The sequence below is a fragment of the Grampus griseus genome, assembly GCF_964374135.1.
Source record: "Grampus griseus genome assembly, chromosome: 1".
Classification (NCBI taxonomy): Eukaryota; Metazoa; Chordata; class Mammalia; order Artiodactyla; family Delphinidae; genus Grampus; species Grampus griseus.
Window position 1 is genome coordinate 78,118,635 of NC_139017.1, and position 23,490 is coordinate 78,142,124.

Sequence of the window (23,490 nt, forward strand, 5' to 3'; positions counted from 1 at the left end):
CATTATATAGAATTAGTTATACACGTAATTCTTTGTTGTGATTCTTATTAGTGCCCTGTAGTACAAAACATTCCTTTCCCTTCTTAAGGACACATAGGATGATTATTTTAAATTCTTGATCTGTCTGTTTCAAAAATTCTATTCAGTGCGCTGTCTTCCTTTTATAGACCTCAATGTATTCTTATTTTGGCATATGAGTTCATGTCCCCTGGGGGTAATGGATACTCTCTAGTGCTGTGTGTTGTGGAAGCACTGAAGATCTGGCCCCAGTCTGTGTTCCTCAAGGCACATTTCAAATGAGTGGTGGGGATAAGCCCCAGACATTGCAGAACCACTGATGACCATCCTGTTTGCTGCCACTTGACCAGGAGACTCTCTTGACCAAGACTGCACAATTAAACTGCTGGGAAAACAACAGCACCTGGAGAAAATATTGCTGGGCCACCAGTTTGGGGTTTGAGAATGGAGGTTTGTTAGAATAATTGTCAGTGTATGATTGGTCAACCTGCAACTCTTTTCGTGAACAACGCACCGGGGTAGGGCTTTTGCAGTGTCTCTCCTCCCACTACCCCCTGCAACCATCCTTCCCTTGCAGGCTTCAGCCCTCATCCAACCTCATCCCTGCGTCTATCCCACATCCCTTGGTCCAGGGCATCCTTCAGACTCCTCAGGGATTTCTCATAGCTTTTTTTTCCTGAATTGTTCTTCAAATTTATGCTTTAGTCATTTTTCTAGTGTTTTTTGATTTAAGAAGAGGAATTCAACAACCTATGACAGTTTGCCATGTTGCCAAGCAGAAAAAAATTGGACTTGTTAAAATGCTATGCAAATATAAATTATGATAATAAGACAAATACATGATAATTATCTAACAACGAAATTCTGAGAGCTCAAAAAAAGAAAAGGAGATTACTTACGCAAATTGGTTATTTTGTGACATATTATTTGTTATTGACCTAAAATGACTGTGGGAAGTTAGTTTTGTTTTCTTTTTTCCAAACAGTTTAAATGTCTGAGAAGAAGAAGGCTGGACAATAAATGCTAGAGAAGCAGTGACAGGTGATCAGATGATGCCAAGGTTTTCTCTTTGAGACTCACGGGCAACTCCACTGTCTTCCCTGTGCAAATATTGAATCTTTCCCTCTTGAGACTGGACATCATCTTGCTGGGTTTGCTCCCTAGATGATATAACAAATGCAAGGTAACTCCTGGAATGATGTAACTCAAACAAAACAATGAACACCAGTGCTCAATGTTTCTCTTCTGAGAAATCTCATCAGACTCCAGGCCCTTTCCCCTACTTTTCTCAGGACCTCTCAGCTAATTAGATAGGAATCTATGCACACTTCCTGCGGGCCTCAGTAGTCCTCCCTCACAAAACCCTGGAAGCTTTAGAATCAAAGGTCTGCATGTTAGCCCAGATAATCACAAAAGGCAAGACCTGGCAAAGGAGAGATTGGTTAACCAGTCACAAAATCATAAGTAGCTCTGACTCCTCCCCTCCCATAGCAGAATCCACACGTAGATGTGATGAGAGTCCTCGATCTGGAGATATAGCAGAGATATCTACTCCCAGCCATTGCCATGAACTAGTCACACACCCACAAGCCAGGTCACTTCACCTCTGGAAGCTTCAATGTCCAAATCAACTTAGAACTGTTGTGAGTACAGATTGCGTGTGAAAGCATTTCAAAACTGATGAAGTACCAGATATGCTTGTATTGAATTAGTATTATTATTAAATAAACAGGGTTCGTCTCCCCAAACATAAAGACTTGTCCCTAGGTCTACACGTTCTGTAGAAATAACTTTCCTACACGCTTCCCGATGCCTAGAAATCTGAAAACTCCTTTCCTTTACATTGAGATCTAAAGTATAAATCTGCATGAGTGGGGATCTACTTCAATGTATCAGTCATAGAAACCTTGGCTAAATGCATCTTCAGGGCATTTGTTGAAATGAGGACTGTGAGTCTCTGAGGTAGAAGAGGCAGATGTAGCTAAAAATGGTAAATCTAGGTGCCTGGGAACGTTGTTTATTATAATTTTGCTCTCCTAAATCAGCTTTTTTGACAGAATTGCTTAAAAAACAAACATTGTTTTTGCAAGATTCACCCTAAACTTTCTAAACTTTTTAAACCATAATAATCAATTTTTCTGATTCCTAATGTTTATCTAGCACCTGACGCATTTTTTTTAACATCTTTATTGGAGTATAATTGCTTCCCAACGGTGTGTTAGTTTCTGCTTTATAACAAAGTGAATCAGCTATACATATACATCCTGACACATTTTTGATTAATCAACACTCTATCTTTCATCAACAGTTCAGCTAAAGAGCTGCCGTCCAGGAGTTGAAGGACCCCAAAATCTCAAAGCAAGAATAAAAATGTCTGTCCTCATTTAGAAAGTATCAAAATGTGAGTTTATGTAAGTGTTTGAGGGGTGTCTTCTTTATTATATTTCCTTCAACACTTTGGACAATTCATAGAAAAACCAATTACTTTATTGTGCTTGACTATAATTACTTGACTAAGTCAACTAAATTCTGTCCACTATGAAAAACTATCACCTGATGTTGTTATGCTATTATTTCTCCCAATTTATACTTCAAATAACATATTCCTGGTACTTCCTCAACCTACAAGGTTCCCTTATTCCAAAGAAACAACTTAATATTAGATTTAACCACATGGCATTGACATTTTTTCAGGTCAAAAATGGTTGAAGATTGGTGCAGATCATGCATAGATCCAGACAGCCTAGATTCAAAGCCCATTTAAGTCACTTGCAAGTTCTCAAACCACAGATGATTATACAGTTTTTCTAAACCTCAGTTTCCTCATCTGTAAAATGGGTGTAATAATAGTAGCCATCTCAGTTATGAGAATTAAATGAGATAATGTGCAAAAAGTGCTTAGCACAGTACCTGGCACACAGTAGTTTCTTAGTACATGCCAACTTAAAAGAGAGAAAGAAATGAAGCTGAACCATCCCATGTTTTCCCAATGCTTAGCACAGTGCTTAATCTGTTATCTATACTTAATAAAGTTTTTACCGGATTGGCTGGTTTTGGCCTTCAATTGTATCAAAATCATCTATTAGTATCCATAATTCTGTGTGACTATTGGGTGTTTTGGTCTAAGAGCCTAATGTTCCTATTCAGTTCCATCTATTTTCTCAGTGAATTGAGTGTTTGGGATGACCTGGAGCTCCAAATTTTAGAGGTCATAGGGAGGAGGAGCAGTTGTGAGGAGTGGCCAGTGATTTGGAGGAAAATCCTGCGGTTGTCAGGTTCTGTAAGCCAAATGAAAAATGTGTCTCAAGAAAGAGGGAGTGAGAATATGAGCCGTGTGCTCCTGAGAGGTCGAGTAAGCGGAAGGTTCAGAACCAAATGTTGGGTTTGGCAAAAAGGAAGTTACTGATGACCTTGACAAAAGGAATTTCAATGGAATGCAGGAGACAAAAGCCAAAATGGGGCAATTAAAGACAGAGTGAGAAGAAAAGATGTGAAACACTGAGAACAGAAAATACTTTAGTGGCTTTCAGTATAGAGGGGAGCAGAGAGGCGATGGCACACTCGGTAGGACATATAGGGTCAAAAGGGCATTTTTTTAAACATTTTTATTGGCGTATAATTGCTTTACAATGGTGTGTTAGTTTCTGCTTTATAACAAAGTGAATCAGTTATACATATACATATATCCCCATATCTCTTCCCTCTTGTGTCTCCCTCCCTCCCACCCTCCCTGTCCCACCCTTCTAGCTAGTCACAAAGCACCGAGCTGATCTCCCTGTGCTATGCGGCTGCTTCCCACTAGCTATCTATTTTACATTTGGTACTGTATATATGTCCATATATACACTACCACTCTCTCACTTTGTCCCAGCTTACCCTTCCCTCTCCCCACGTCCTCAAGTCCATTCTCTAGTAGGCCTGTGTCTTTATTCCTGTCTTGACCCTAGGTTCTTCATGACCATTTTATTTTATTTTATTTTTTTAGATTCCATATATATGTGTTAGCATACGGTATTTGTTTTTCTCTTTCTGACTTACTTCACTCTGTATGACAGACTCTAGGTCCATCCACCTCACTACAAATAACTCAGAGAAAACTATAATTCAAAATGAGTCATGTACCACAATGTTCATTGCAGCTCTATTTACAACAGCCAGGACATGGAAGAAACCTAAGTGTCCATCGACAGATGAGTAGATAAAGAAGATGTGGCAAAAGGGTAAAGATGGGATTGAACGCTGATAAGAGCAACCTAGTAGAAAGGGGAAAAATCAGGAAGAAGAGAAGAGACAATTGCAGAACCACAGTCTTCACACAGAGCAGAGGCAGTACAATCAGTGCACAAGTGGTGACATCAGATTTAAAACAGAGCAGGGATTGTTCCTCTAGATAAGAACTATAGGAAAGTAGAGTATGGGGTATAAAGGCAGGCAATTTGCTGAATTTGCTAATAAGAGATGGAGTACTTCTCTTCTGATGGTTTCTATTTTCTCAGTGAAAGAGGAGTCGAAGTAATCAGTTGAGAATGAGTAGAGGAGATGGGCTGAAGACAGAAGAGGAAGTGTGACTAGTCATTTGGGAGTGGGAGAGCAAATGAACTAGGAAAATGTAGTAGAATTGCCAGACTATGCTGAGGGTCCATTTGAGATATGCGGTTGTAAATGTAAAGCTAACCAGTTAATACCATACTGTGTTTTCCTTCAGCCTTGTTTAGCTGCTCAGATACAGGCACAGGGTAGACCAAGAGTGGGTTTAGGGCTTCCTTGGTGGTGCAGTGATTGAGAGTCCGCCTGCCGATGCAGGGGACACGGGTTCGTGCCCTGGTCCGAGAAGATCCCACATGCCACGGAGCGGCTGGTCCCGTGAGCCATGGCCGCTGGGCCTGCGCGTCCGGAGTCTGTGCTCTGCAACGGGAGAGGCCACAACAGTGAGAGGCCCATGTACCGCAAAAAAAAAAAAAAAAAAAAGAAGAATAAAAAAGATGCAGATGTAGAGAGTGGACTTGAGGACACTGGGAGGGGGAAGGGTAAACTGAGACAAAGTAAGAGAGTGGTATTGACATATATCCATTACCAAATGTATTGTAGATAGCTAGTGGGAAGCAGCCACATAGCACAGGGAGATCAGCTCGGTGCTTTGTGACCGCCTAGAGGCCTGGGATAGGGAGAGTGGGAGGGAGACGCAAGAGGGAGGGGATATGGGGATATATGTATACGTATAGCTGATTCACTTTGTTATACAGCAGCAACTAACACAACAATGTAAAGCAATTATACTCCAATAAAGACATTAAACACACACACACACACACACACACACACACAAAGTAAGCAGGGAAGATAGAGGTTATTAGAATTGTGCTGCATGAAATTAAAACTTTGGAGGTTGTATAGCGAGAAGGTCAAGAGTATGAGAATGGAAACTCATACTAGAGATTATCATACTAAGTGACTAAGCAGGACAGAGAAAGACAAATATCATATGATATTGCTTATATGTGGAATCCAAAAATAATAATAATAATAATACAAATGAACTTATATACAAAACAGAAATAGACCCACAGACGTAGAAAACCAATTTATGGTTGCCGAAGGGGAAGGGGGGGGATAAATTAGGAGTTTGGGACTAATACATACACACTACTATATTTAAAATATATAACCAGCAAGGACCTACTGTATAGCACAGGAACTATACTCAATATTTTGTAATAACCTATAAGGGAAAAGAAACTGAAAAATTATATATATATATATATATAAATAACTGAATCACTTTGCTGTACACCTGAAACTCACACAACATTGTAAATCAATTATACTTAAAAAAAAAAAAAGAGTATGAGTGTGGGATGGGAGGCTGAGGTCAAGTGGAGGACAAAAATCACGGAAGTGGGAACTTACGTGAGAGGGCAGCGTGGATGAATTACCTATGTGGAGATTCACATCTCCAAGAATGCTGAGGATTGAGGGTGGAAAGGAAGGCAGTGATCCCTGTGCTTCCATGTTCATGAACAAGGGTAGTGGAGCAGGACTGAATGTTGACTGCAAGAATGAAAGGCACTGGTTGGTCCAGACGGAGGGCATGTGCTTGCAGAGAATGGGGCTTTTGAGAGGAGGGAGAAGAAAAATACTCTGGCGATATCAGCGAAGAGCAAAGAGGACATATGCCTTATTCCAAGCACTGCAGTACATTGGGTTCCTTTGGCCAGGGGTCCCATATTATGGAAAGCAAAGAGCGCAACCACCATGTGAGAGTTGCAGTCTGAGACAGAGAAAGAAGCAAAGGGCGTATTCAGAAAAAGGATTGGAAATAAGGAATTTTCAGTTGATGACAGAGCTTTGCCAGTGGCTCAGTGGAAGGGCATGGGGTGACAGAGCAAGGTGGGAGATTGGGTTAGAGCAGTAAGCACCAAGATGTATGGAGGCAAGAATCTAAAGATGATGGAAGACCTGGGAGACTTGGACTTCTAGGGGCAGCTGGAAGTTCTCTGTCTTCAGGAAAATGAAGTTGCCTCTGTTTCCCCTAAATCAGGAACCACTCTGACTGTTCTCTGTGCCCTGCACAGAGTCATAGTAGACAGAGGGGTTAATTGAATGAACTAATGAGTGAATGCATGACTCTTGTAAAAGATAGAGGAAGATCGGTGCAATGAGAGTGGGATGGAGGGAGAGATTCATTAGAAGATCAGAGGGCAGGAGCATTTTATTGTGAAGTAGAAGACCAAAGTGGAAAGAGCAGAATCTGGAGTCGAAAGACATGGTTGAGTGCCCAACCTGCCATTTACCAGCTGTAGATCTTTGGGAAAGCTGGATCACCTGTCCACATATCACTAGCCTCATCAGTAAAGCAGACCTTTCCTCTTCAGGAGACCTTGAGCTGCAAATGACGATCACCTCTTTAGGGCTTCTGTACTTTTATTGTAGCACTTATTGTATTGCACTTGGAAATTGTATAGCGCTATACAAACACAAGAACGACAATAAAAACAGAAGAAATGGAGCAGGCTCTTTATCCTCTCTAATTCCAGCCCTTTGCCTGTATGCCCGTACCACTCCCAACTACTTAAAGGGCTACTATGAATAGATTCATTCCCTTTGGTTTTGAGAGATTTTCCTTATCATCACAATACATTAATAACAGCTAACTCGACAGAGAGCTTTCTCGACAACCAAGTGAGAGTAACGCAGACAAGGGTCCAAGACCAGGTTGGATTACCTTAGGATGTATTATAAGGAACACCATAGCCTCCTGAGGTGGCTGAACATAAACAAGGCTGCCACAAGAGCCCAAGAAAGGAGGGATCAGTGCCATCCTTTCCCATACATGCCCAGGAGCAGCGCAGGTATGTACATGTTGGAGAGATGATGTTTTTCTTTGATTTGCCCATGTTCTAAGTGAGAAGTTGTGCCCAGTTTTAGAAGCCACAGAGCCTCGATAAGCAGGGGCAGGGTTTCCGGAGGCAGAAGTCACTAGAATCCCAGTCAAAAGTTGGCAAGGCTTGGGAACAGCCTTAGAGAAGCAAGTTAACCTCTCAAGGTCTCAGTCACCTCATCTCTAAAGAGACAGCCCAGGTCTGTTTACAGAATTCCAGGATCCCAAACCTCTGGCACCTGCCGATGTCAGCAAGACACGTTTTACACCCCTAGCAGCACGAAGCAATGGAAATATCGGTACCAGGGCCCATGACATTCTCTCCACCACCGTTTGCACCTCTCCCCCCAGCCCCTGCTGAGACCTTCAGGACTCTGTGTCACCTGCAGTGTCAGTAAAACCAGCTGCTTCAAGTCACTGTAGTCAGATTCAAAATGGACGGAGGATAAGAAGTGTGTTTCTCTGCTCTCTGATTTCATGAAAGGGGGACATGAGATGTACAGATAAGAGTGTATGTGTGTGCGTGTGTGTGTACCATGTGCTTGTGCACAGAAGCACACACGCACTCCTTTTTTTTTTGCAAACACTCCCCAAGTCCAGCCCAAGGGCTCACAGTCTCCCAGCATTGATGGTAACACAGCTACCGCTAGCACCCGGACACCCCTAAACCATCCAGTGTACTTTAGGACTAGCCCTTTCTTCCTTCCCATTTCTACACTGCATTCCAAGAATATTTAGAGAAACACTTTTCGCCCAGTGTCTTCCCTTGCCTGGTGCCCAGGGAACCTGTGTGCGTGGATGTATCGGGTGGGAGGAGATGCCTTGAGCCTTCTTATTTTCTTCATGACTCCCCACCATCATCAACACTCTTCCCTACCCCCTGAGTACAGGCCTAATGTCCCAGCTCGGAATTTAACATGTTTTTCCATTTGTGAGGAAGGGATTGAAGTGGATTTGCTTGTCTCAATGAGCAACCGTTGGCTGTCCTCCAAGAGATAAACCCCAGTCCCCCTGACCTGCCCCCTCCTTCTGATGTCCTTGGTTCCAACACTTGGAATTATCATTCACATCTCCCTTTTGGTGTACTCACAGCTAATCCCATTTTCCATGGCCTGAATGGGTATTAAGAGTCCTCTTTATGGCTCTCCTTTTCTCTGTATGTCTATCCCCTCTAATCCAACTTGCATTCACTCTAAATCCACCATAAAGACGGCTCCCACCCCATGTGCTTCAACTGCCTTTAAAATAAGGAAGACCTTTGCCCTCCACTTCATGGTCCCCACCTGCTTTTCTCATTTGTTGTCCTCCTTCTCCCCTTCACTCTCTGCTCCAGGTGCCCTTACCTGTTCAATCACCCCCTGCTGTAGCACTGTCCCTGAAGCCACCCTCCAATTCTTCATCAGAAGACGCTCCAATTATCCATCAAGGTTGACCTCAAATTTAGCCCCTTCCATGAGGCCAGTCCTGATTCTCCCACACACAGGAAATCTCTGCTTCCTTTGAATTCCCGTGGGGTTTTGCCCATCTCCCTCTTGTGGCCTTTATCATATTCTGACTCTTGGTTGGGTTATATAGTATGTATGTGCTTATCTCATTCCTCCTACTGGTGGAGGAGGCCCCCAAGAACCTTGATCTCCGCCTTTCTCCGACCATCCCCTTCACCCCACAGCCCTCCATAGCACAGTGCCTGGCATATAATAGCTAATTTTGTGTTTTTTTTGTTGTTGTTTGTTTGTTTTTTGGCTGTGTTGGGTCTTCGTTTCTGCGTGCGGGCTCTCTCTAGTTGTGGTGAGCAGAGGCTACTCTTTGTTGCAGTGCATGGGTTTCTCATTGTCGTGGCTTCTCTTGTTGCAGAGCACGGGATCTAGGTGTGTGGGCTTCAGTAGTTGTGGCACGCAGGCTCAGTAGTTGTGGCTCGTGGGCTCTAGAGCACAGGCTCAGTAGTTGTGGCGCACCAGCTTAGTTGCTCCACGGCATGTGGGATCTTCCCAGGCCAGGGCTCGAACCCGTGTCCCTTGCAATGGCAGGTGGATTCTTAACCACTGTACCACCAGGGAAGCCCTAATAGCTAATTTTGAAACACAAGAGAAGGAGGCGAGATGGAGTAAAGAAATAAAAGTCTGATGCATGTTCTTGAACCAAGCAACACCAGAACGAAACCAGTTCTAAATTAAATAAAGTGATTATTTTTTAGAGAAAGTACAAGATTAGATGGATACTCTTAACTCCAGTGGCCTGATGTTTCTGGAAACCTCTACATGTTAACTTTTCTTCAAGGCTCTGGAATCCATTTCCAAGTAATAACCCCCTACCAAGACATTTACAAAAGTTACAATGTGACTAATTCTTGGAAACTTTCCTTATGACTTGAGATTTCTAACTGGGAAGAGAGGGATGGAGTGAGCTTAGAGACGACAGAGGGAGAATGAGAATGAGAGAAAACCCAGCCAAGCACAGGACTGAGCTCTGGGTAGCCATTAGCTCTAGGTACTGGGAAGCTCTTCCACGAACATTTGAGAGTATAAACTCTAATTATCTGAGTGTCACCAAATAGGGCAGAGAACTAAACTTCAATTCTCTTTTGTCAGATATGAATAAACATTTATCACTTTGCCTCACTATCTTGTGATCACATGATCCATTTTGCCTCACAGCAGTCCTTTAAAGTGACCTCTGTGATGGGAAAACGGGGGTTACAAGAAGCCCAGAATCCTGCGGATGACTGATGGATACATTCCATCCGGGCTACAATTCCTGTGGCATAGAGCTAAATGCATAAGCCTGCAGAGCCACCCTGTCACTCTTCCACGATCAGGAATCCTGTAGCCAGATGCAAGTCAAAGGAATTTGGTGGTACTCATGAGTGAAAAGACAGAATATTTCTAACAGATGAGAAACTGAGAAGTTACCCTGAGCACATCGCTTCACCAATGTGTGCCTTGCTTTCACCATCTGGAAAATGAAGAATACCTCTAAAGTAACCAGCTTTCAGGTGCTTTTTATGTGGAACAAATAGAAGGTGGGCTTGGTGAGTTCTTTACTTGTAGCTAGAAGGAGAAACTCCAGATCTTCTCCAGAGGGATTAGGAGTCAGGGTTGAAGAGAGGTGGTGGGTCCAGGAAAGAAACAGTTTTCTTCCCTCTTTACTGAATCTTTCTCCACTTTTTCTCTGCTCCAGTTTGGAATTGCCCTCTCTGTCTTCTGTATTTCCACAGACGTTGCTTGTTCCACATGTATTTAGCTATAAAAATGCCGGAGGGACATTTACTAAGGATAAAAGGGTAAATTCAACAGGAAAATACAATTCTAAATTTGTATTCATCTGATGTCTTTAAAATATATTTTTTAAAAAATGAATGAAATGATTGCTGTACTGTCTTTTGAGGAAACTAGCTAGAGCCCATTAGTGGAATTTTGATTGTTTTCTCTACTACACGTTTTCTACAGTCCCTGCTATCCCCTTGGCCAAAAGAGATGCTTGGCCAAAGGATGTGGGCATCCTTGCCCTGGAGGTCTATTTCCCAGCCCATTATGTGGACCAAACAGACATGGAGAAGTTTAACAATGTGGGGGCAGGGAAGTACACAGTGGGCATGGGCCAAACCCAGATGGGCTTCTGCTCAGTCCAGGAGGGCATCAACTCCCTGTGCCTGACAGTGGTGCAGCAGTTGATGGAGCACACGCAGCTCCCATGGGAATCTGTGGGCCGGCGGGAAGTGGGCACTGAGACCATCATCGACAAGCCCAAGGCTGTCAAAACAGTGCTCAAGGAGCTCTTCCAGGATTCAGGCAACACTGACATTGAGGGCATAGATACCACCAGTGCCTGCTACGGTGACACTGCCTCTCTCTATTCAGTGTTGCCAACTGGGTCGAGTCCAACTCCTGGGATGGTACATGCTGCCAGAGGCATATGTAAGAAGGGAGCTGGGTTGGAGGTCGAATCCTCAGCTTCTCCTTTCCTTGGGTGGTTTCATTCAGGGAGGGAAGGACACCTTCTTCATACAGCTGCTGCGATCATCCAACAACCACAATGATAATAACCACTGAGACGTGTATAGCTTTATACAGTTAATCAGGGAGCATGTTCACAGAGTCATTCATTTGGTCCTCACAACAGCCTAGGAAGTGGCTGTCATACCTGATTTATGGGGGGAAAATGGAGGATCTAATATCTTACACGTAGTGCATGGCAGAAGCAAGACACCAAATCAAATTTGGTATATTTCCCATTTCACTCTTCCTGTTTCTCTAAGGTTTCTCCCAAGTCTCTGAGCGGGAAAGAGATTGGTGATGTTAAAAGATTTAAACAAGTTTAGGTGTTAGGGAAAAACACCCTGATAAAAATAGACCCAAAGAATCACAGGATAGACTATGACACAGAGTATTTCTACTTTCTCTCCCTTGCCTGGTTCCTAGGAGAGTTAGAAACCTAGGTCTGTCAATAATTGATGACAAGTCCCTTAACCTCTGAGAGACTCAGAGTTTTTATTTGCCTACCTGCCTTACAGGCATTAAACAAGATATCAATGGAGATGTGAAAAAACAGTACCTGGGCAGACAAGGCCCTACCTTTACTAAGTTGGAAACCAGAATTTAAACTTTAGAAACCATAATAAACATTAATTATAAAATTAATTATGAAGTCTTGATGTTGGCGGTGACCCTAGAGACTATCTAATCCAATATTTTTCACTTTAAAAAGAGGCCAAGAAGAGTTTAATGGTTTGTCTCTGTTCATGCAACAAGGCAGTACAATTCCACACACCCATTCAGTGTTTTTTTTCAACTGCCCTGCGTAGCCTCACAAACAATGATTCCATTGATTTGGCATGTTCTAGTCTCTACATCGTCAAACCTGTACTTGCAGTGCTTCTCCTGCTTGGCATTTGTATTATTACCTCTCCAGCAACCCCTACTACCGTCACCACCAATATGTCCAGCCCAGAATTTAGTTAGAGAGTAGAAGTGAAGGGCAAGGGACACACACCAGCCTTTAACCCAAAATCAGAGCCTATATTTGGGGGCATTAGCAGCTTCAAACATGTCATTTCAAATGAGTAGATTCTGCTGAATGGTTGGGTATTCCACAGGAGAGGGCTGCAAATGCATCCTTCTTTAACGTGATGTCTTGCGGGGGAAAAATTCAAACAAGCTATTAGGATGTGAATTGTTAATCTATACTAAAACAAAAAGCATATTTAAGCTTGAGTCTAATGGCAAATACCAAAACAAGACAAGGCCAGCGTAGATGTGATCTCTGCTTCTGACCTGGCCATCCACCTGGGGACCCTCAGATGGGAGAAGGTGGTTCTGGGACTCACCAAGAAGGTCTGGACCACTCCAGAGAGACAGCAGGGTATAAGGGAAGGAAAGAGTGGTACTGGCTCAGATTGCCTGAGAGACCTCATTTTTTCTTGTCTTTTTTTGTTTTAAATGAAGGTAATTGAAACCAACAGTTAAGTACATACACACACACACACACACAAAAGGGTGAAAAGTAAAGAAAGTAAAGAAAATTTCCCTTTGACACCCCATTACCAACTCCCATAATTTAACACTGACAGTTTCTATGTATTCTTCCAGGAATTTTCTATATACCTGAAAGCATACCCTTATCTATTCATTTTTTAGCATTGTACACATTATTCCTCATCTCTATGATGTCTTAGAGGTCATTCTATAGATAGATAGATATAAGATAGACAGATAGATAGATATACACATAAGGTCACCTAAAGTCATTCTTTTAAAAGCCACATAATATTCTATTGATAGATATGCCAAACCTTAGTCCCATATAGATGGATATTTAGATTGATGTATGTTTTTGCAATTATAAATACTGTTTTAATGAACATTGTACAATAGCTTTGCACGCTCATGATAATATGTTCTAGGAATAGATTCCTAGAAGTGGAATTGCAGAATAGTTTGATCTAAAGGTTTGATAGAATATGCCAAATTGTTCTTCAACATGTTGTACTAAAGTGCATTCCTACAATATATATTATCAAACTTTCTAATCTTTGTCAGTTTAATAAGTAATATAATAGTATCATTGATTTTCCTTTGCTATTATAAGAGAACTTTGATATTTTTATGATGTTTATTGGCCATTTTTCTATTACATATCTTATGTTTCTTATGAGGCGCTTATATATGAATGAAAATAATCCTTTGTTGGCTTTATGTACTGTAAATACTTCCCCAGTTTGTCTTTTGAGTTTGTTTCTGATAGAAGGTTTTAATTTTAGACAGTCTAATTGACTGGTTTTTTCCTTAATGGCTTCTAAATACTATTCTATAGTTTCCTAATTTTATATACATATATAAATTTTGTTTATATATATTATATGTTTATTATATATTTTTATATATTTATGTATATAAAATTGCAGAGAAAAAATAACAATACTGTTTCGTTGGGGTTGGAGTTTGAGTTGTTATATAATCTTAAGAGAAGGTTCTTGGGTTTCAATGAATTTGGGTTGGAACATTGACTCTGAATCTTTATCCTACCATCTATTAGCTGCGTGGCTTTAGGTAAGTGACTCAGGTTCTTTGGGTCTCAATTCCTTTGTCTATAAAGAGATAACTGTATCTGACAGATAGGCTTATTGTGAGGACTGAATTATACAGAAATAATGGCTCTCAACACAGTGCTGGCATAAACCCTGGGCGCTTCCTCACAGTTTAGGTAGAATCCTAAAATTGCCGCCATGTTTCTCTCACAAACCCAAGTTTGAGGGCGGGCAGTACTATCAGATGAGAGAGGAACAAATAATATTCAAGACAACAATCATTTATTGAATAATCATCTGGCTACTATAGAAGTAGTTACTATGGTTCACCTACATTAAATGTGGTTACTTGACACTAACTCTTCTCAGAAGGAAGGTAATACCAGATTGTTCGAAGCACGTGGTTCAGGATCCAGTCAGAACCGGGTCTGAATATTTAATTCCGTATTCATGAGGTGGGTGACCTTAGACAAATTACTTGGATTCTCTAGAAGGCAGTGTCTTCCTTTGTAAATGTGGATAATTCCTGCCTCACTGGATTATTTTAAGGATTGTTTGAGGATAGCTCATGTCTATCTAGGATTTCAAATATTAGTTTCCCTCCCCATCCCTTGGCCTTCTATGATTTGAAAGAAATTTCCACTGTAGTACTATGAAGTGCTGTAAGGTGATCAGTACAAACCTAAATTATCTCCAGAAGTGCTAATTTATGAATGTTTCATTGAATTCAGAAACTGAATTCTGAATAAATGAGGATTTTACAGCTAGAGTCACAGAACACTGAGTTTGGACATTGCATTTCAAATGTGTCATGATGAATTTCACTAGAACAAGTTCCATGGGGCAAGAATTTTTATTTTGGTTCAGTGATCTATCACCAGTACCTAAAATTGTGCCTGGCATACAGGAGGCTTTCAGTCTGCTTGAGATTTGGTAGTGATAATAATTATTTCTTGTCTCTCATTACAAGTCACTATGCCCTGGTGGTCTGTGGAGACATCGCAGTGTACTCCAGTGGTAATATTCACCCCACAGGCAGGGCTGGAGCTGTGGCAATGCTGGTTGGGCCGAAGGGCCCTCTAACCCTCAAGAGAGGTTTGTAGTAAACAGTGTCTATGTGGCGCCGGGAGACTGTGCATGGCGTAGCCAAATACCTAGCTCCTAATTCCAAGTTGGCCCACCCACTATGCAGGGCCGAAATGTGGATCTGATGATGATATTGACTGTCTCCAAAAGACTGGACTGGGGAGCAGAGGGCAGGGAGGAGGGGAAGAGAGGAATCCGCAAGCTTGCCTCTTCTGCACCATCACACTTTGGGATAATGATGTGTGGAATGGCTGGCACTGATGCTGCTGACAAGGACCCTTTGAGAGCTAAACTGACAACTGAAAATGAAAGAAGATAATTGAGTATAAAGTGAGAGCTTTCCTTTGAGACTTTTGGTGTCTATTCCAGATTTTTTTTAAGCCCATCTAGGTATGGAAATGGAAATATAAATCTCATTTATATAAAAGTGGCAATTCAATCAACTCCTTTTGAACACATGAGGGATGCTCGGTGGGCTCAGGCTTGGGCACGAGAAAGATAAAGACCAGGGGGCTGCTTATATGTGGCTCTCCTATCCTCTCTGCTCAACGTGGGCTGCCTTGTACAGTCCCCGAATCCCTCTGTGTGCCTTTCCAGGGCTTAGAGCAACCCACATGGAGAATGTATATGACTTCTGCAAAGCAGATATGACTTCAGAGTGCCCACAATTGGATGGGAAGCTGTCCATCCAGTGCTACTTACGGGCCCTGGACCGATGCTACATGTTATACCATCAAAAGATCCAGAACCAGTGGGAGCAAGGTATGGGGCTCAGAGGGCAGAAGGTGGGGACCCTATTCACACGAGGCCAAGAGTATGTCCTAACCTCTTAAGACAAGGACTCTTTTCTCCTCTTCAAATGATCACAAGAGAATTGTTTCATGTCCCCTTCTTCTGACACCCTTTCCTGGGCCTGAGCTAAAGTCCCTTTGGAAGTCACCCAGAGTCAAGCATGAAATTGCCTCTAACTTGAGTTAAATGAAAGAAAGTAGACAATCCAAGTTCAAAGCTGAAGCCAGTGGGTGCCGGCCACCTGGGGAGGTACTGTGTGAATCAGAGTGACCACGTCCTATGGAGGCCAGGATTCGTTTCTGTTGAAGTCAGGAGTGATTTGACTCTTGGTTTATAGTTTGCCACCTTTTAAAGTCTGGTTGATGTTGAAAATTCTTACCTATATTTTCAGTATACTTAAGTGTTATCAGTGATTCTTTTCTTTGCCTGGTAGTGTTGGAAGTTGATTTTATTTTCACCTTACTTTCTGAAGTTCTCTGCTAAAAAATATGTACCAATTCCATAATCAGAAAAGAAACGAACCTTCTTTTAAAAATAAAGAGAAACCATACACTTAAAAAATAAAGCGGGGGGGGGGGGGTTCCTACCTGTTTAGCCATGCCCAGATGGGCATCTAAAAAAGGCAGGTTTCAGTGTGGGAAAAGGCATGTGCTGAAGCATCAGAGCATGGATGCTTTAGGGGTGTCCTGAAGCATCTTGCCTGTCTCTGCTGCACTGGGTGGGATGCTGGCTGCCTCCATGGGAAAGGAGTCGACTTGGACATCTCTGCCTCTGCCCAATAAAATTGTTATTGATTAATTGCTCTGGCATCCTCTGAATTCTTATGACATTCTAATTTTAGTCCTTAATCTCATATGGAATTTGATCAATGCCGCTTTGGATCTCAGCACCGAATTGTAAACTTTCCTAAGGGCAGGGGGTGCATTGCTCTTCTCTTTGGAATATGAGAGAGTCTGGAGTGTAGATCCAGAGACACCAGAACCCAAAGCCAAAGCCAGCTCTTTTCAAGCTGGGTGATCTTGGATACATGACTCAGCTTCATATTTTGGAGACTGTTTTCTCCCCTGGAAAATAGAGAAAATAATACAGTACGAGGTTGATTTGAGGAATTATTTGTCCTAGAGGTTGGCAATGGCAGATAGGAAGAAAATATTTGTTTCTTTACCTTCTTTATGAGTAGAGTGCTTAGCAAAATGCTTGTAAAATGAATGAACAAACCTCTGTGTGTTTGTCGGAGGTAGGAGCCAGTTTTCTGGGAGACCGCAGCACAGTTAGATCTTGGAGAGTATGCCTAAGTGGATCATGCCACATCCTTGCTTTCACACTTCTTCTTCCAGCTGGCATCGATCGACATTTCACTCCTGATGACTTACAGTTTGTGATCTTTCACACACCTTTCTGCAAGAGGGTCCAGAAATCCCTGGCTCACCTGATGTTCAATGACTTTCTCTTAGCCAGTGGCAACACACAGACCGGCCTCTATAAGAGGCTGGAAGCCTTCAGGTGAGGTCTGTTCATAAGAAGGAGGAGGCTTCCTCATGCCTTGAGTTTGGACCACCAGCCACTCCTGTGGGAAAAGACAACAATCCTCCAACACAGTAGAAATGACACCAAGTCCTCACGTGGGTTAGTGCGTTATTGTTTTCTCAGAGACCTCACCCTGTATCTTAGGGAGTACAGGGGCACTGCCAGAACCTCTAGATCAAGTGACTATAAGAAGCTTCGGCGAGTAATAAAAAGGGGAAAGGGAGTGTGGCTAAATTATTCAGGCAATAAACATGTTATGAACATCAACTATGTGTCAGACATCATACTAAACTCTGGGGACATAAAAGTGGATGTGACTCCATGATACCTGCCTAGAGGATCTCACAGTCTGTACAGAAAGAAACACCTAGAAGCAAATAATCACAATGCAGGATGGCAACTTGGGGAGCATCTGGTCTCATTCCCACTAGCCATTGGCTTAATGAATGTCTTGCTTGTTGCCTCAAATCCCCGCACCTATGAAATAGAGATAGTCCAGCTCACTCCCCTTTGCTGTCAATAAAGCAGGGAGAATGCTGTTTATTGATGCGATACTCCAAGACATTCAGAAAAGAAGAATACAAAGAGTTCTCACTGGGAAGGGAATCTTTCCCTTTCTTCTTGGTATCTGTTCAAGTTTTGGGATATTTTACCAACATCTGCCCCTGTTTCTAACTACTACTGCTAACCCTGCCACCAACATCCAAATTAGCACAAACACTGCTTCTAAGACCTACCCCATGGAAAAAAATTCTAACATATACCAAAGATAACAGCTTACTATCTCTAATATATGAAAGTCTCATCCATAACAAGAAAAACACACTAAGTAGAAAACTGAACAAAGTATATGGACAAGAAACTTCCTCAAGGAAGAAATGCACATAATCATATTTTTAAATGTGCATACCCATTAGTAACAAATATAAACAAGTTAATGTTTTCTTTAGATAGCGTTTAAAATTTTTGTATACCCAGAATTGAGTCTATGAGAAAATGAGCAATAGTAAACGGATACAAAGATTTGGGGGAGTAATAGGAAAACATGAAGCAAAAGCCTTAATAGATGTGCATCTTTGGCTCAGTAATTCCACATGTTTAAAAGAACATGTAGCTATTCCTCAAAAAAATAAAAATAGAACTACCATATGACCCAGAAATTCTACTCCTGGGTATACATCAGAAAAACCCCAAAACACTAATTTGAAAAGATACACGCACCCCAACGTTCAGAGCAGCATTATTTACATTTGCCAAGGTGTGGAAGCAACCTAAGTGTCCATCAACAGATGAATGGATAAAGAAGATGTGGTACACATATACAATGGAATACTACTCAGTCATAAAAAAGAACAAAATTTTGCCATTTGCAACAACATGGATGGGCTTGGAGGACATTATGCTAAGTGAAATGAGTCAGACAGAGAAAGACAAATGCTGTATGATATCACTTGTAAGTGGAATCTAAAATACAACATACAAGTGAATATAACAAAAAAGAAGCAGACTCATAGATAGAACAAACTAGTGCGTACCAGTGGGGAGAGGGGGAGGAGCAACATAGGGATGTAGGAGGTACAGGCTATTGGGTCTAATATAGACTCAAGGATGTATTGTACATCACGGGGAATATAGCCAACATTTTGTGATAACTGTAAATGGAAAGTAACCTTTTAAAATTGCATAAAAATTTTTAATGAAAAACAAATGTTTCCTAAAAAAAAACAAACATGTAGCTATTCTCTGTAGTATTTTAGCTAATGAGGACAGAAACGGGTCAATTGGTTAAAGTCGGGTACATCATATCATGGTCCATTTGGCAGCCTTTAAAAATAATGTTAGAGGGCTTCCCTGGTGGCACAGTGGTTGAGAGTCTGCCTGCCGCTTCAGGGGACACGGGTTCGTGCCCCGGTCCGGGAAGATCCCACATCCCACATGCCGCAGAGCAGCTGGGCCCGTGAGCCATGGCCCCTGAGCCTGTGCGTCCGGAGCCTGTGCTCCGCAACGAGAGAGGCCACAACAGTGAGAGGCCCGCGTGCCGCAAAAAAAAAAATAATAATAATGTTAGAGAAGCTGACAATGTCATAGAGAAAATTAGTTAAGGAAGCATGCTAAACAGAATGTATCGCATGATTTTACTTTCCAATAAACTGTATAAAATTAGGAATGGATTCCTTAAGAAAACTATGACCTAAGTGCTCTCTCTGAATGGTAAGACTATTAGTGACAGTTTTCCTCTGTGTTTTCTGTATTTCCAAATATTCTATTATAAAAAACATGTGTCCCAAAGTCTTCTCTCCAGTAGCTGTTACACTTTTCCCCGTGCTGCATTCCTTCCCTCATGTGGCTTCTCGCCTGGCCTATTCCTCTGGCTGCCTCACAGGGGGCTAAAACTGGAAGACACCTACACCGATAAGGACGTAGAAAAAGCATTTCAAAAGGCCTCTCTAGACATGTTCATCAAGAAGAGCAAGGCGTCCCTCTACCTCTCCACACACAACGGGAATATGTACACTTCATCCCTGGGCGGAGGGATGCCTGGCCTCACTTCTGTTCCAGTGAGTACGGCACGTGACCCCACCTCCTCTTACCCATGGCCTCTGGTCTGAGGGTTCAACCAAGTTTTGTTCCTCTTCTGGTTCAGAAGTTTTTCAAAAAGGAAAGAAAGAAGAAAGGAAGGCAAATGAAAGAAACAGGTTTCAAAGGTGTATGGGTAGGCAGATGTACCATCAGTATTAAACAGTGGTCTCCAAAGTGAAGTGCACGTACGATGCCAGGGGATGAGCAAGACCTATCTGGTGCAGCAGGAAAATAGTAGAACTTTTATGCATATTTTGATCTCATCCTTTAAAATCTCTGTACTCAGTAAAGCATGTTGGTCAAGAGATTCTAGCTTTAGAGCCCACAACCTGTGTTCAAATCTCTTTACCATTTATTAGCTTTGACCTTGGAAAAATATTTAACCTTTATGCGCCTTCTTTTTCCCAACTATAAAATTTGTACAATAGCAATACCTACCTTCTAAGGTTTTGATGAATGTTAAATGTCTGAAGCAATTAAAACAGTAATGCTCAGCAGGGGTCCAAGTGTTAGTTTTTATTTTTATAGATATTCTATTTTGTGGATTTTACAAGAAAACACTTGTACTAGTACATGCATACAACATGAGAAAAATATATATGTATATCATTGGACTTGCTCAAATTATTCCTAATGAGGGTAGAATAAAAAAAGTTACAACTGCTGAAGCATTGCCAGTCAACATGGGAGCCTTGAGATGAGTCCAGTGGTCTGACCTTCACTTGGAGGTGCCTTCAGAGTTCACTGAATTCATCTTGGCTTCCTGGGTGGGGAGAAGTTCCTTTTACATCCCAGAGATTCAGTTATGCTCACTGTGGCTTCTGTATCTTAGGCTTTAGCTAGCTGTTCTCCTCTTGGTAAGTTTTCCTCCTTCTGGGCCTACCCCCAGGGTCTTCCAGAAGCCCCTGTTTGTGTAGAGTGCCCAGAACCCATTGCTAGTTGCAAGAGGTTGACTAGACTGGTGGCTTCTTTGCAGTGCGGAACATAATGTTGATGTGTGGTTTTAGGTTTTGATTTCTTTCGCCGCAGTCACTCTGCCCAGGACTTGGCTGGCTCCAGGACTGGTGCCTTCTCTTATGGCTCTGGCTTAGCGGAAAGTTTCTTTTCATTTCGGGTGCCCCAGGATGCTTCTCCAGGTGAGTCCAGTCTTTTGATCAGGCACTCCTGGCCAGTTTCATCGGGTAAAAGAAACCACTTTCTGCCTCACCACTACCAAGGCTCCCACCTTGACAGAATTATGTTGTGATTAAGAACAAAGGAAAGCCTTGAAGGGATTTAAGCAATAGAGTAAGTTTGTCTAATTCATGTATTCGAAGCACTTCCCTGGTTACTACTTAGAGACTAGACTGATGAGAAACAAAGGTGAATATGGGGAAACCAGTCAGATTGTTCCAGCAAATAGTCTAGGCAAGAGGTGATGGTGGTGGTTTGGTTGCAACTGGTTAAAGAGAAATGGATGGATTTGAGATATCCAGGAAACATTTGTGCATTATTTTATGATGGACGTGATCAAGGACATACATCTAAGCGCTAAACGGGATACACCTTGACTAAATGAGGGTCTGCCTGTATGTTTTGCTAACATTATATTTGCTGAGCTTTATCATTTCTTGACATTCTAAGCCATACATAGAGCACTTTCCCCTGGGGCGGGAGCTTCCACAGAGCCTGGCTCTCCATTGGACTTGTGATTGGTAGCAGTGATGACAATGAAGTAAGTTTAAGAGTCTTACTTTTGCTTCCCAGTCTCGCCGCCCCCCCCACCCCCCACCCCCCACCGGAGAAGCTGGTATCCAGTACATCAGACCTGCCAAAATGTCTCACCTCCCGGAAGCATATGTCTCCTGAGAAGTTTACAGAAATAATGGACCAAAGAGAACAGTTCTACCACAAGGGTAAGAAAAAAGGCAGAAAGAGAGGAGGAGAAGGCAATTTTTCTCAGATTCTATGCCAGGAGCTGAGAGCCAGGGATTCATCAGAAGTCTAGAATATAGTGGGTGAGAGTGACGACTTCTATCAGATATGATTGGGAGAAGGTTTGTTAGGTTCGAAAGGGGAAGAACTGGGTGGGGAAGCAGAAGACAGAGTTGGGAAGAGGTAGGAGGCAGCATGTGGCTTCCCAGCACTGAGCATAGATAACCACCCAAAACAGGATACTGGACAATGAAGTCCCCTGGAAGCCAGATGTATGGTCTTTGAAAACACTATCTACACAACAGTTGAAAAAGCCCAGATTTTGGAGCCGGATATCAAAGTCTAAGCTGAGCTGTGATAACTTATCAGCTCTTTATCTTTGAGAAAATTATTGAAGTTTTCTCAGTTGCCTCATTTCTAAAATCATACGAACTTTGCAGGATTGCCAAAGAGATTAATGAATGAATTAATGATAAATAAGTTATCGGCAAATATTACTGTCTTCTTTCAGCGACCCCCTTTCCTTACCAAACATAAAACAAAATAGTGCCCCCAAAAAGCAACAAAGGAAAAGTACACCAAAGCAAAAGTTAGGACTGGAGAAGCCAGATGGTGATTTTAAAATCAGGGTAACCATATTTTTTCAAGCAAAACTTGGGACACATGACTTGCCCTGAAAAGGAGACTGAACTTATGGAATTGAGAATGTTCCAGAAAACCTAGACCTAGTAGTCATTGATCTTATCTGGAACAGGGGACATGTTAGAGCAAAAAAGAAGCCAAAATAAAATAAAAATAGGACCTCTGAGATGAACGTTAATGGACAAAACTTTGAAATACTACAATGAATCAGAGTTGGAAACCTTAGGGCTAGGATGGAAGTGTCTATTAGAAAACAGGATGCTCTGAGGTACACCTCAAGCTAGGTACCATTGGCAGAAGGACATGATGAAGATTTCAATGGAGGAAGGGCATGTCTACTGCAGAAAAATGGCATACTCCTATAGCAAAATTTCTAGTAGACAAGTCTTAGGTACTAGCTCCAAGAGAGCTGCTTCTGGTTCTTCTGATGGCCCAGTGCCCTACTGGGTGTAGACTAGGTGACCTCGCCACCCCTTGCAGCACAGCCAGGAGAGCTCCACGTGAAGGTCTAGGCGTCCCTATTACCATTTTCTCTTCCTCAACCCCATGCAGCCCTTTGTGAGTATTGCCTCTTCTCATTCCACAGTGAATTTCTCACCACTTGGTGACAAAAACAGCCTTTTCCTAGGCACTTGATACCTGAAGAGAGTGGATGAGCTGTATCACCGAAAGTATGCCCGGCGTCCGGTCTAAAGTTGATAAGTGAAATTTTAGAGTGTAGGTGGCTTAAAGATTCTCCTCTGGGTGACAGATGCAGTTCTGAGAGTGTGAACAGGCCAGAGAGGGTCCGTAGCTTCCAAAATGATCAGAGGTGGGGAGTTTGTACCACGAGGACCAAGTAAAACTCTTGGGGCTCTTTGCCCATGAAAGGCAAAAGCTGGGGGGAGGGGCACGTTCTTAAATCTTGAATCTGAAAAAAAGAGTCAACTTGTTTACCTGATCTACTCATGATAGGAAGCTCCCCTAGAAGCCTGATAGAAACAAAATTAGCATCCACAACAGAAGCAGGCAGGCTGTGAACCCGAACCTA

The 23,490-nt window shown here is 42.2% G+C and overlaps 1 protein-coding gene across 1 annotated transcript; it reads left to right on the forward strand.

The window, feature by feature from the left end:
* Positions 1-3,570: 3,570 nt before the first annotated feature.
* Positions 3,571-23,153, forward strand: HMGCS2 (3-hydroxy-3-methylglutaryl-CoA synthase 2; the record flags this gene model as incomplete). The annotated part of the gene is given in 11 exon segments (XM_082661308.1): positions 3,571-3,582; positions 10,803-11,240; positions 11,243-11,288; positions 15,603-15,767; positions 17,135-17,300; positions 19,708-19,848; positions 19,850-19,882; positions 20,934-21,044; positions 21,651-21,799; positions 23,047-23,093; positions 23,097-23,153. Coding segments are annotated over 11 exon segments (1,365 nt in total).
* Between the last annotated feature and the right edge of the window lie 337 nt (positions 23,154-23,490).